This window comes from Malaclemys terrapin, chromosome 9 (assembly GCF_027887155.1).
Source record: "Malaclemys terrapin pileata isolate rMalTer1 chromosome 9, rMalTer1.hap1, whole genome shotgun sequence".
Taxonomy (NCBI): Eukaryota; Metazoa; Chordata; order Testudines; family Emydidae; genus Malaclemys; species Malaclemys terrapin.
This window is the reverse complement of record NC_071513.1, coordinates 70,534,776-70,550,251: the sequence shown is the minus strand read 5'-3', so window position 1 is coordinate 70,550,251 and position 15,476 is coordinate 70,534,776. Positions and strand designations below refer to the sequence as shown.

General features: G+C 38.9%; 1 protein-coding gene across 1 annotated transcript in view; it reads right to left on the bottom strand.

Annotated features, from left to right (window-relative positions):
• The window catches only part of NYAP2 (neuronal tyrosine-phosphorylated phosphoinositide-3-kinase adaptor 2), a 177,248-nt gene that overhangs the window by 60,572 nt on the left and 101,200 nt on the right, over positions 1-15,476 (bottom strand). Inside the window, exon 3 of the mRNA XM_054038887.1 lies at positions 13,772-14,869. Within this exon, the coding sequence (XP_053894862.1) occupies positions 13,772-14,869 (1,098 nt within the window). The remainder of the gene's footprint in view (positions 1-13,771; positions 14,870-15,476) is intronic.

Sequence of the window (15,476 nt, the reverse complement as noted above, 5' to 3'; positions counted from 1 at the left end):
CATCCTGCATGTGTTTAACTTTGCTAGCATGAGTAGTCCTACTGAAATCAAGTGGAGCACATTTGTCTTTTCAGGACTGGGGTGTTAGCATGTAAACACTTTGGAGTAGGGACAGTGTCTTCTTTTGTCTATTGATGATCTGGTCGTCTCTTCTGGCCTTAAACTGTATGACTCTTATAGTAAACTAGCATAAGAAAGTAGAGCTTGGTCTCTTGACACTGTAACAATATAAATAATAAGAGTTGTGAACTCAACAATGGGTGGTGCTGTTGGGGCTAAACATAATGCATATTCTACTGTGAGAAAGAACTGCTGGAAATTACTGTGAATATATTGTGGTTTATACTGTTCTGAAAATGAATGATTGGTTGTGAGATGTTATCATAGATGAATATAATATTTTGGGGCTCAGAGAATGTTTTGCCACTTAGGAATATCAAACCACATACTTCAGGACTTAAGTGAGCCTCTAACTATTTGAGACCTAATGTGGAGGGCAGATGATTCTTCCACTGGCTACTGCAAGGTTTCCTTCCTCTGAAGCATCTCGTAATGGCCCCAGTCATAGAGAGGATACTGGACCACAGGTACAATCCAGTCTGGTAATAACTGTGTTCCTACAGCCTCAGAGTGGAGGATTTCTTCCATCATCTTGCTGTTTGAATGAACAATTGGTATTAACATTCACTTTGAATAAAAGAACTTGGTTAGTGTCTACGCTCATTCAACTATTCCTTTTGCTCCAAACACTGTTCATCACCGTTGGACTGATTCCTGGTAAGCACAGGGTCCGTTCCAATCAATGAAATAATAAGTCTTGAACAAACATTTTCTACGTGAATTTAAAAAAAATCTCCCCTCAAAAACAGCTGAAAATGTTTTGACTGATGGAGCGAAAAGGCAGGACATTTCAGATATCCTGGGACACTGAGACAGCACAAGAGAAAGTGGTGCTGACTTGGTAAAGATGAATTATAGGGTCACTTTAACAAAAAGGTGAGTGCACAGGCTTCATGAGTACAAGTTTATAGCCTCACTTGCAAATGTAGTCTCTTTCGATGGAAAGTAATGGAGCTGTTGAACATTTTTAGTTGAATAGTTTTTCAACAAAATAGAACTGTTTGAACTATACCAACATTTTACATGAATATTTTACTGTTGAAATTTTCCTTTTTTTTGTCAAAACAACATTTTTATTTTCATTTAGTTATTAATTAAACATTTTGTTTATGATGAAATTGAAACAAACTCAAGTTTCTGTATATTTTTTCCCTTTTTTTTCTTTCTTTTCCCTCCTCTTCCCCCACTTTACCGATGGAAAGAGAAGAGGTGAATAAATATCAAATATATGAAAAGAAGACATTTTAAATTTTGATTTCAATCAAATAAAATCTGAACACTTTTTTAGAAAATTTAATTTAGATGATCAATGAAAAAGTCTATGAAAATTTTCAACCGAAACTAACATTGTTTGATTTTATTCAAAATTTTTCCTGGAAAATAATTGCCATTTTTTTAACAGCTCTGAGTATAACATGTTTATTAATGCTAATTTTTGTTTGATGGTTTAATTTTTCAACCAATCAGAGTGCCTCCTTTTCATTACTAACAGAAATGTTCTGTTTGTATTTTGTTCCTTATACCACAGTTCAGTGGTTGAAGCACATGACTAAGGAGTAAGGAAATCTGGGACTTATTCTTGACTCTGCCACCAATTTGCGTCCTGATCCTTCCAGGCCTAACATATGTGCTTAATTTTAGGCAATGTGTAAATGTTTGTGGGGTCATGTCCAAGTCAATTGCAGACCAAAGAATAACACCCATATTTAATGACTCTCGGTCACAAACTAACGCCTACACCATGCTGCCTTTCTTATGTCCCTTTATCTTGGGTTAATACATTTCAGTGCTACAGTAGATTCACATTTCCAAAACAAGTTGTTGTTTTTTAAATTATGGATGTAAATCACACATCAGAATAAGGTTTACCCATGTCTGTCTCATTCAAACAATCAGGCTTTTTTTTCTTTTAGCTGAGGTTAGATGATCAATAACTCTCCTATTCCCACTTAATGCATGATTAGATATTAATTGCATATTAATTTTTGTACCAAATAATTATTATGGATGGATGAATCCACTCATTACTAAAAGAAACTTGGCCCTTTGTACAAAATTAAAGCCCAGTTGAACTTGACCCTTTCTTGTTTATTATACTACTAATAATAATTATTTCTGTGTGTTCCTGTATTTCTATTTCCAGCCTCAGCTGAACCCAGGAAGTTCTGAAAATCCCACAAGTTTTCCAGCTCAATATCCAGATCAAGGTGAGCTGGATAAACCAATTAAAATATCTCTGAACATTTGAGGTTTGCCCATCCATGATTGGCCCATGTCATTGGTTGTGTTGAGATAAGATGTTCCTGGCAGGTTGTTTTATGGAGAGATTGTGGGTAGGTAAGGGAACACAATGGGCCAAAAGTTATGTGGAATGTTCCAGCTAGTCACCTTTACTAATTCTCCCTATCCCCCATATTAGTATCTATAGTCCGATTATACAAGTATGCTGAGTCAGAGAGGCTTTTTGTATGGAACAAATGTTTCACACAAGAAGTAAAGCCCTTTTACTCCATTGCCAAAATTTAGGCCTAATCCAAAACCCACTGAAGTGGGAGTCTTTCCACTGACTTCACTGGCCTTTGGCGCAATCCTTTAATGACTGCGCATAAGGACTGAGCTCACCCTGCTGGGACTCAAACCAGAAGTTCTAGAAAGTTGAGATACTTCAAAGCTGATGTATAAGCAACTTAGTCAAGCCAAGAAATTGTTATTCTTTATTATGTAAATCAGTATGGAAAAGACATTTTAAGAAACATTAAGAAGGGCAATAGTAGCTACAAGTGTTGCAAGGATTTCAGAACTTAAGGAAGGAACTTATTTCTTTTCTTTGTTCTTTTCACTGCCATACCCAGCCCCCACCATCTTCTCTCTTATGATAACACAGATTCTACAGTTACCTTGTTTTACTGTAAGAAATCCAGATAATGCATTTAATTAACCTCTGTCTCTTGTCAAGAAGCAGTGACAGTGGCTCAGGAGATCCTGGGAGTAGCATTCAGATCATGAGCAAGGGTTGGAAAGGTCTTCTTTTAACGATAACCTTCTGCAGCTCTGATGTACACATTCTAATTTTGAAAATGGAAAGCAGACTTTTGCTAGCAAAATTAATTTTTGCTTATGGTAAAATTGGGAAAATTGTTTCAGCTCGGTTGCCTTTGGAAATACAAAAATCATCATTCTACTTTCTATAATGTACAATTGCTGCATTTTTTGACCTCTCTTCACTACAATTTGTTTTAAACAAGCTAATTTTGAGTGTATTCTGAATACACACACGCACACACACACACAAATATATACTAGTCCCTACAATGGATTGTATCAGATCTGTGAAAATCTGTGTTATAAACATGCTGGTCCTAAAGAACATTTTCTATTATATAGAAAATACGGAGGGTCTGTACTTTGAATGTTTGGGGTCTTGAAACCACAGAAGCACTTGAGTTCTATCCCAGCTTACAAGTATGAAACTCAAAGTACCCACAGTTTTGTGTACAGGCACAGTTGTGAAGTCCTAAAAGGAACACATTACTCTCAGAGGGGAAGATTCCCTGATTAGCTGATGGCTGCCAGACGAACTGCCCGTACTGTCACGTACCCAGAGGAAGGTACAAAGGAAGGTCAGACTCTGAAAGAGACAGGCTGCATCTACACTATGAACTAGGGGCATGATTCTCCTGCTCTAGTACCCATACTCACGCTGAGAACTGGCATGAGTATAAATAGTAGCATAGCTGTGGTAGCACAGGGAGTGACAGAAGAGGCACCGCTGAGTTGTGCCAAATACAAACCCTCCTCAAAATGGTGGGTATGGACTGAGCATGGCTCATCCGTGCCTCTGCCGTCACAACCCTGCTATCATGGCTACACTACTACTTATACTTGTACTAGCTTGATGAGAGCTAGCGTGCACATGTGTATGTAAGCATGGTCTGAATGAGCTCTCCCTTGACATCTAATCATGCACTGGGGGAAAAGACTTCAGGAGCAGACCCTATTTGCATAGACACACCTACTCTGCCTAGGTGTTCAGCAGACAGACCTGCTTTGCCAAAGTGATCAATTTTGGCTAGTTTTGGTTAGTTTTGGTTTAAAATGCTAGTTATTACTTCATTATTATTTTCACTGACGAATATATGGGTACCATATATTTATATCTCCTCTCTAAAGGACTCACAGATAAATTTCAACAGATTGTATTTATGCAATTTGACTGAAAGAAATGCATGTTTGGATTTCTGGAAAACAGCACAAGGTTAAATGTTTTTACTTCTATTTTTATTATTTCTAGGAGCACACCAATCTGTTGTGCATTCTGCAGTTTAGATATTTAGAAAAAGCAGCAATAAACTCTCAATTTATAATGTATTGCCAGTTTTGCTAGATGACTGTACAATTTTGAATATGGGCTTTTGTAATTACAAATGTCAGATTTGTGTCTAATAGCCAGATGCACAGTTGATGTAAATTGACACTGCTCCATTGATTTCAACTGAGATATGCTAGATTACAACTGAGGATTTGGCCCTAGAGGTCTAATTTTCACAGACGTAATTTTTTGTGGCTTAGAAAGTTCTGTGCAGATAAATGAGTGGCACTCAAAACTTGGAGCAAATAATTAAACTAGAGGTCTTCAAATGAAGCAAGTGTTGATTTGCTTATCAGTGGCATCTATTGAATACAGGGCAGAATAGGTGCCTGTAATTTAATTTATTTTTAAAAGATCTATTTCTTTAAACTTGTTTAACATGGCCAAGAAAACCCATATCCTACTTGTACATGTAATAAACAAAAAATAAAGCCTATTTCAACCTTGTGAAACCTCGGCCAAAAAATTGAAGACAGACTTTATTCAATTTCTTTTTTAACTATAGATTTTTAAGAGTTGGGTTTTTTATTCCTAAAAAGAAATGTTGATAGAGTTGCTAACCAGAAACTGTACTTAGAGGTCAAGCAGCTGAGGAACAAACAAATGGAATAAATAAATCCATACACATCAGTCAGAAGCAGCAGCTGTTTAAAAAAAAATCTGAGTAATTATTTATGAAATTACATCTTCTTCAATGATTCTATATACTGTAGCAGTCCCAAGAGAATCTGATTTTTTCATGAGCCTAAATTGCTGAATTAGAAGAGGAGACAATGTCATGGTCTCAATTAACAAAACTATTGTGTCATTTCAAAATATGTGTTTTCTATTTTAAGTCTCTGTATAACAAAGATATTCTTTCATTTAAATAATAAACCAGTAATTTTTCTGCTCCTCTCAAGCTCCACTGAAGGCCTCCCTTCTTGGCCCATTCTCCTGCCTGTTCTCCCCCATATTTGTTTATAAATATATAAGCAGCTGAAATACAAGCTTTCCTCTTTTTTTTCTTTTCCGTCCTGCCATTTTGTTATTTTTCCTTCCATTTAATTCCTTTCATGGAAGTGAATGGAGTTACATTAGGGCAAAACGGAGGTAATTCAGTGGTAGGACTAAGAAGTCTATCACCTCAGGGCCAGATTTTCAAAAGAGTCCAGCTTCCATCTAGGCCCCATCTAGGCCCTCAGCACCCAGCAACTCCCACTGTGACACTGGTGGCCAGATTTTGGGGAAAGTTCAGTACCCAGCATACTGAAGTTGTTCTGAAAAGCTGGCCATGTGATTCTGGTGCCTAACTGGTAGCTGGAGACTTTTGAAAATCTGGGTCTGATGGCAGGTGCTGTGCTCTTTCTAAAGTGTGTCCTTTGCTTACCAACAGACAAGGCAGCAAAGGCATGTCTAAGGAATTGAATACAAGGGTGGGGAGAAAAGAGCAAATGAAAATAAACATAAGCATTAAGGAAAGTGGGGTAGGGAGAATTAAGTACTCATACTCAAAGTTTAGTAATTAACCTTGCCAGTTCTGATAACTTGCTAATGTTACCTAAAAATTGGCAGCATCCCTATAATATATAGTATTATATACTATATATATGTATATATATATACATCCCTATAATATATAGTATTATATACCATCAGGAATTAGAGGGAAGTGCTGCAAAAATCAGCAACATTATTTGGTTATCCTGGGTTACTCAGTTATCTAATGCAATTGGCAAGAATTTAAGCATGACCACTGTATCCAGTTATGTTGACTGAGTCACTCAGTTTGCCCAGAGCATATGCACTATCTGTCTTATCCACATCCTTAATGCAGAATGAATTAAAGAAATGAACAGCCTTCAGATTTTCTCATGCTGTTTTCTGTGTACCTCTGTCTTTTCTATCATGTAGATATGTGGCCAACCATGATGATAACGTAGAATCAAAGTGAGCCGCACACGCACACACACGACTCTAGTTAAAACTACAATACAGTTGTATCTATAATGTTCTTTTCCAACTCATTCATTTCAGCCCATTTGATTTAGCTGGGTGAAATGCTACTGAAAGCCACAATGAGGGTCAGCAATTTCTATTTGCATATTATTTATTTCCATTTATTAATGGTCTTCTTTCCTACTGTAAATTTATAAGAGCTTCCTGTTTATATGCATGTTTTCAAGTTAATGGGAACTTTGTTGTAGTTTATAGTAGTGACTGCTAAAAAGACTCGTGTGTTTGTGAATTTCTGCACATATTGTAAGATTCTTGTATGCAATGAACAATAGTTGTAATGCCACCCTCTCCACAAGGTCTTGCAGAGTCTGTGGCTTCTGCTCTATGGAATATTTCACTGTACAGTTGTGACAGGCAGGGAGGAAATGTGTGATGTACTATTTTCAGAAGGTTTAGTTAAGCATCTGAAGATTTAGATAATTATTCAAATTTTCTGATCCTTCTTGGTGTCTACTGAATTGTGGATTATAATTTCATTGTAATCTTTCAAATAATGTATATGGAGGGGGGTGGGGGATGGCTAACCACCTTAAAAATGAACTTATTCAGATTCCAAGCTGCAGTTATCCACCCACGAAGATTTCAAATCTGCTATATGCCAAGGAATTAGTTCACAAAGTGATAGAGAGAAAGCTGAAATTTTCATCCGAGCACTTTCCAAGGAGCTATGGATTTGGATCCCTGTCGGACAGAAGAGCATATGGGAAAAGGAAGTTTACAGAAATTAATCAGACCAAGCTACATGCAAAATTCTCTTGTTAGGTCCGTATGGCAGTCCGAGCTAAGTGTTGTAAACTCCTACCATAGTCATTAGATTCCCCGTAGATAGAAAGGGCAGGATATCAGAGTTTGTATGTCTGGTGGATCAAGGTGAGAATTTTGCCCTAATGAATGTGGGTTTGTACTCCATTCAAATCTGCACTTGTCCAGATCGCTCACTTTCCCAAAACATGGTTAAGTTCCAATTCACAGGCCTTCTGAATTTGGAGTTTTAGCCTGAAAGGGGGGTTTTAGCAGCAGGGCCGGCTCCAGGGTTTTGGTCGCCCCAATCAGCCAAAAAAAAAAAAAAAAAAGCCGCGATCGCGATCTGCAGCGGCAATTCGGCGGGACATCCTTTGCTCCCAGCGGGAGTGAGGGACTGTCCTCCGAACTGCCGCGGAATACCTGGACGTGCCGCCCCTCTCTGGAGCAGCCGCCCCAAGCACCTGCTTGCCAGGCTGGTGCCTGGAGCCGGCCCTGTTTAGCAGACTTTCTATTGCTATTGTACTTCTTCAGATGTATAATTGAGGTCCGTTTCAGGCACAGAGATTTGGGAACATAAATTATTTTTCACCTTAGGTTAACCTAATTCCTACAGTTTTCTTATATGGATAGATACCAACCTGATTCTGTAGCCCTTCCAGATACATGGATTGAATGGAGTGTTATGCATGCAGGATGACTGCAGAATTCAGTCCAAGCAAATAGCAGATACATACAGGCCAAAATATTTAAACCTAGCTGTCTACACTTAGACTCCCTGTTGAGGTATATAAATAAAAACTCTAAAATGATTTTAAAAGGTGCTGAACAACTGGAGCTCCAGTTGGTTTCAGTGGAATATTTGAGTGCTCAGCAGTTTTCAAATTCATCACACCTAATGAGGTGCCTAATTATAGCTTTAGAACCCTCTCTTTAGGTACCCAAGTTTGAAAATTTTGGCCACACTGTAGCTACTAACATAAAAATCTCAATGAATGGTCAAATCTATTCCTGCTATAAGCAGACAACTCCACTGGGTTATGTTTTGCTCTTAAAATGAATCGAAACTGAGCATCCAAATCTCTTTAGAAATTTTGAAAATCCCACCCATAATTTAAAAAGTTACCCTTTAGCTAACTAAATTTATCCCTTAAGTAACTTATTTCTAAACCTTTAACTAAATCAAGGGTATCTTAAATTGCTATAAATACCTGATAGGTGTGTACAGTTTAGTTTTAAATATATAAATATTAGATTATATACAAATATATTTGTCATAAAATAAGGAATAAAAATTATAATCTCAAATCAGAGATTTTACAGTAATTTAAACTGAAGACCTGAATAAAATGTGAAGGCTTTAGCAGTTAGATTTAAAGGTGGCCAAAGGAGCTATTCAAAGATTTCAAATATCTTTTTAAAAAAATTAAAGTACTACAGTTTTAGAAAAGCTTTATATAATACACATACTATAGATTTTCTGTAGTAAAATCCACCATTTATGCAGACTTCTCTATTTCTCAAACTAGTTTTGACACTATTTTGAAACCATTTTGAATCATATTGCTAAATATATTTTTCTTATTCCTGCCAAGATTTTCATGATTTTTAAATGTTTTTATACATGCACACACACACACACACACACACACACACACACACACACACGGTACTTTTGACGTTTGGGTTTTTTCAGGGATGGAGGTAGATGTGTATGGTAATAAAGGGATGAACACCTTTCACTGAGAACTTTGAGAAATGCTAAGCTACACTCTTAGGGTGTGTACCCACTGCACTGTAAGCTCAGGGTTCAAACTCAGGCTCAAGCCTAGCCCCCCCCCATACAAATTGCACTAACCCAGGGCTCAGATGCAGGGTCCCAGGACTCCATGGGAGTGGATGGTCCAAGCCTGAGTCTAGCTGGGACCCAGGATTCAAGCACTATTGTTTTGTAGTGTAACTGCAGCCCCACTGGACACATGATCTGCGAGTCAGGCCTGGTCCACACTAACCCCCCACTTCGGACTAAGGTACGCAAATTCAGCTACGTTAATAACGTAGCTGAATTCGAAGTACCTTAGTCCGAACTTACCGCGGGTCCAGATGCGGCAGGCAGGCTCCCCCATCAATGCCGCATACTCCTCTCGCCGAGCTGGAGTACCGGCGTCGACAGCGAGCACTTCCGGGATCGATCCGTGATCGATTTATCACGTCTAGACAAGACGTGATAAATCGATCCCAGAAGATCAATTGCCTGCTGCTGAACCAGGAAGTAAGTGTAGACCTACCCTCTGTCGGAAGTATCCCACAGTCCCTTGGGATGACTTTCTTTGTCCTCTGGACAGACAGCTTTGATGGACAGTCAAGTTTTCCCACACTGCACCATGAACAAAGCGCTAGAGCGGCCACATTTTGGAAGTGCATTAGAAAGTCCAGAATATGGATGTTTGAACTTGGGCCTGCATAATGCAGTGTAGATGCTGGAGCCCCAGGTTTGGACCCAGTGTTCAACAATTCCTCACCTGGGGTTACAAATGACTGTGGACGCTCAAGACCTAGGTTAACAAACCCAGGGTCTGCTAACTCTAGTTCTACTAGCTCTGGGCTTGGACATACCCTAAGAGACCTGGGAGGCTAATTAGAGTAGGAGCTCATCAGCACTGCAGTGACCACTTCAGCCAACTACAGGACCACTCAGCCAACTTTCTGTGAGCACTTTTATGCCTACCAAGGAGGTTCCTTCCTCCTCTAAAGCTAAAATAAAACCCAACAATTCATCAAGATCACCTCTGCACATTCCCTCTGCAGAGGCAACACTACCATGATGCACAGCAGCCTTTCCTTTGGCTGAACTGCTGCAGTGGATCATGGAGATGCCGTTCAGCTGGGGAGTCCAGAGCATAGAACAAAAAGGACCTGAGGCATCTAAACTACAGCCCTGCAGCACTTCAGGCAGATGCAGCTTAATGTTGAGCCTACTTGAAATGAAATGAAACGTTTCGACATTTCCAAATTGAAATTTCTGTTCATCCAATTTGGGATGAAAAGAAATGTCAAAATATCAGAATTTCCCACAGGACAGAAATTCCAATTTTTGACCATCTGTACCTATTTCTTATCTTACCCAGAAAAATAATTATTATTATGGATATAAAATGAAACTTGAGGTAAACCTATGGCAAAGGGATCTAAATGGGCGCAAATAGACATTCTTCCCTGAGCCAGCAACTTTCCTGAAATTGTCTTTCATGGGAGGTCTATTTGTGAAAAAACTGCATGGTCAAATTGTAACTAATGAGAATAATGCTGAGAGCTAGTACTGCACAGCAAGATAGTGTGTAAATCTACACTGCTCTAGCATGCTGAACGCTAACTGCTTGTGTTGCCCCTACTACCAGATATGAAAAGCTCTGAGGTACACTTTGACCTACTGCTGGTGCATTATGGTCCTTTTCTTGCACAATAGCAGCATCCACATAGCTAGTTAATGTGCAGCACATGACAGCATTCTAGATTTATACCCCATCTTTCTGTGCGCTAACTCTCTATAGAGTTAGTACAGAGAGTTACTCCAGAGATACTCTGAACTACAAAAAAACACGGAAAAAGCCCACTGAATAGACTCTGCCTTTGGCTATGTGTGCACAATTCCCACAGAAGTCAGCTGGAGTGGCAACCATGTAACTGAGTCGACTTTGCTCCATAATTGCTACAGTACATTCCTACTACACTCAATTTGAATCCAAAATCCTATATCATGCAATTTTTAAAACTTACATTTAGCAATGAGTACTTCAAACAAGTCAGAGAGGGCCAAATTGCATAGGCTTCAATGAGAATCTTGCCTGAGATGTGCCCAGAATAAATATATATTTTTTTTCAAACTACACATTCATTAGTTTCTGAGCTCTTATTTCATAAGATGGACACAACTTTCTCTTTTTTTCCTACTTCCATCAGGTTTCCAGAAATTTGTTCAGACTAAATTACATTAAGCTGGCAAAAAGAAAAAAGGGTCCGTGCTGGTTTGCCATATATTGCATTCGCTCTTCTCTTGTTCAAATAAATGTAGAGTATTATATCCTGATTCAAAATAGTGTGACAGCCTCAGGCTTTCTGCATGATTTGTAGGAGTAAAATTTCTTAAATACATCTGAAGAGAAGTTCAGTCTACATTGTCTTCCACTGTGTGTTATTATACACCACAAAATGTGACAAGCTTGGTCAGATTATACGTTCAAACTCCACAATTTACTCTAATTGTGTTATTGTGAATCTCCTTTTTTTTTTTGGTAGAATTACACGAGAGATAATGCTCATCTCATACTTGGTTACAAGTCATCCTAAAGTGATTTCTATTGCTATAATATTTGAACACAAACCCGATTCTTGTTTACTGTGGTAATCCCAGGAGATTAAATCATACTGTAAATACCAGATGAAGTAAAGCAGGATTAGACTGACAGTCTGTTTACTTCCTCTACACAGCAGCACTCCAAAGTCTTTTGCTGTTAGCTTCACTACATAACATGGATGGTTTGTCCTTAAAGGAACCAAATTTGGCTTCTCTAATTCCTCTTCTCTCTCACTGCTAATGGCCAATAACAAACACTTTTTCTCCCCTTGGAAGGGCAAACAAAATGCTCCTAGGGAAGCCAATAAGAAAGCTGCTTCTTGTGGAAATCTTGAGGGCAAGATCTGCTTTAAATTCGTATCTGAAATGCCCCTTGATAGTCTACAGTCAATTTCAGTCAAGTGGAATATACAGAACTTCTTTTGGGGGTCATCCAGGGGTGCTGGAACAATTTGTATAGTGGGAGTGTTGAGAGCCATCGAACCAAACTGTAAACCCTGTACGTAATGGAAACCACTTCAAACTAGGGAGTGCTGCAGCATCTCTGCCCCCCCACCCTCCCCCACCCACACCCCTAGTTCCAGCACCTATGGGGTCCTCAGTGAAATGGCAGCATAAAGAGATCCTGAAATTTCAGCATCTGGAACTGACACATTCACTGTGGGACTTTCTCAGGGTTCTAAGGTCAGCTCTCTTATGCACACTGACAAAGAAAGAACCTTAGAATTTATTCATTCTCTGGATGGTGCTGGATTTTTGTTTGCTTATTAACAAGCAATAATGTTTATTGCCAGTTTTACTCCTCCACTGTTTCTCTACCACTTCACTTTAATTATTCCTAAATGTTGTAACATACTTCACATTTGTCCCTTATTACAAGAACCTTCTCATTCTAGACCCAAATTTGCTTCCATCCCACACACAAATCTGGTGTTATTGTATTTTTATTACTGTAATTATTTGTGGCAAAACTACTGAATCATGGAACTAAGCTTCCATACAATGCATTTATGTCTGCAGCCTGACAAACTATCGTAGGTGGATCAAGCTAATTTTTGCACTGACTTATACTCTGTGTATCCTACTGAGCCTAATTCCCTTCTCACTGCCACAGTTTTAAATCCATAGGCTTCAAAGGAGTTACTCCTGATATACACTAATATACATGAGAAGAGAATTGGTCCCAAGGGGAGGTGTAAAACTGCTGTAAGTGAAAGGAGAATCAAGTGCTGACTTCAAGAGGATACAGAGATTATATATCAGTTCAGAAAATGCCCAATCTCTCTATAAAACTTTGGTAGCCTGAAGACATCCTAACTACCATCACTTATCAGGATGAAAGCCAGCATAGAATTTGGCACTTTTTTTGTTACATCTCTGCCAAAAAGGTATAATATATTATTAGTACAAACATACAATAGAGTGCTACAAAATCAGTTATTCTCATATAAAAGCATTTGAGTTATTCGGGCTTCAAGATATCAAAGTCATAAACTGAGAAATCATATCAAGCTCACTGACTTTGCTCATCTATAAAAGCTTAGGGTCAAACACTGTCTTTTGTTTCACTGACTTTGAAGGATTTGGGGACATACTAATATCTGTGCCAAGTTTACCCTTATGGATGTTCATCTCTTGCTAACTTCAGTTAGAGTTACACCTTGTGTAGTTTCAAGGTCAGAATGCTGCAAGATGCGGAGTATTCTCAAAGGTAATGGGAGCTATGTGTGAGACTGTTAGCCAGGAAACAAAGGTGTGGAATTCTTTTGTTGAAAACAACTAGGATATTTATCATGTTCTAACATTATTATTTAAGTATTTATGGGCCTGAGACCATGAGGTATGAATTCCATGTGAGTTCAGGGCACTTCAATGGCACTGGACAGAACTCAGCATCATAACAGAGACCTTTAAGACCTTGTAGGGATTGGGCCTTAAATCTCTTACAGTTCTCTTTTGCGAGCCTTCATAATACAGTACAAATAGCTCTGAAACCTTGATATATAAAATAAAAACATGAAATATAGAAGCAGTTTTCATCAGTAATCAACTTTCCTCTGGAAAGGAATAGACATATATAATTCATGTTGCTGAGTTATGTGGTTATTTGCACAGTTCTGATTTAATAAAATATGACAAGAGTTATAATGACGTAGATGAGACAGTTAAAAAGTGTATTGAAAACTTACTCTCTGCAGGCTCTTTAGATCTTCTGCCACTGGACGACTTCCTCAGTAAACTTCGTCCTGAGGTAAAGAGGCTGGTTAGTTCCTCTAAAGGACTGGTCGGTGTTCTAGAGCGTGAACCACTCTGTGATGATGACCCGTAGGTATTGGCCGAGGCATTTACCATCTTTCCCCCTTCTTGCAACGTGTTTCTGGCTGTAGAATGAGGCACTGATGGAGAACTTCTTGAGAGACTTCCTGAATGTACAGAGTCATAAGGTGGAGGTCTTTTGAGGCTTAAGGGGGTAAGAGACCTACCCATACTGACAGGAGAGGGTGAGGCAGAGTGACTTTTAGGGTAGCCATGCGGAGACTGTGTTCTGTATAAGGTAGAAGGATGAGGAGGTGAGGAGGAGTGCCCAGGAGTAGTAGTTCCATGAGATACTGTCTGGTCTTTCTCCAGTTTTTGATGGCCCAGTGTATGAGGTGGCAGTGAAGATGGAGAAGCTCCAGCTTGTTGTTTGATGTAAGACACATTTTCTAATACAGGAAGCTTTGTGACTTCCAGTGGAGTTAAAGGAGACTCATCAGAATTTGGGGAACACTGCACTGGTGCTGGCGGGAACACCAGTAGTGGAGGTCTATGAGAAAGTAGATTTGGAAATGGTGGGGGGATATCACAAAGCAAGCCCTTGGGAGTAGATGGCACTGAGGACTTGGTGAATTCTAGGTCAGGCACTGTGGGAGTAGCACACTGAGAAGAACAACTGTGATGGTCATATTCACATGAACACTTTGAATCTTGGCCTACATCATCAAATATAGGGTATTTCATCTCCTCATAGACTGCTTCACTTTGGTCATCCTCATCTTTCTTGAAGTCTCTTAGTATATTCCCAACCATTTCAATATAAACAGGCTCTTCTTCTTCTGTGTCTGGGGCAGGACTGCTGACTTGCGATAAAGAGGCATCCCTAGTGAGTGTTGTCTTCATGGGGCCGTGCTTTTTGATGTACGTTTCATCAAAAGATGTGCTTAGCTGAGTGTTTGGATTTCGTTTAGGCTTAGGAGGAGGGATCTTCTTGGTATATTCATCACTGTGAGGTCTTGGTTTGGCCGACACTGAAAACAGAATGTAATATAAATTCATCAAAAATATTTAAACTTCTTTGGACACAGAATTTCTTACAATGTTATAAATCTAGAATGTATTTCTGGAGCCTGATTCACTTAGAAATACTCCAGTTACTCTAGTGTAGGGGTAGGCAACCTATGGCATGTGTGCCCAAAGTGGCACACGAACTGATTTTCAGTGGCACTCACCCTGCGGGTTATGCATTTTTATTTAATTTTAAATGACGCTTCTTAAACATTTTAAAAAACGTATTTACTTTACATACAATAATAGTTTAGTTATATAGTATAGACTTAGAGAAAGAGACCTTCTAAAAACGTTAAAATGTATTACTGGCACGCAAAACCTTAAATTAGAGTGAATAAATGAAGACTCGGCACACCACTTCTGAAAGGTTGCTGAGCCCTGCTCGAGTGCAACCCAATTGAAAATAATTCCCCTTTCAAAACACACCCTTCCCTTTCCCAACTCTGCTAGGGTACGCCACAATTATATTCTTAGTGAGCACTGCTTCCTCTCACAAGGGCTGCCCTCTCTCAGGCACTTTGGACAGGGAACTTTTCACATTTAAATATTACTCTGCTGGAATATCAC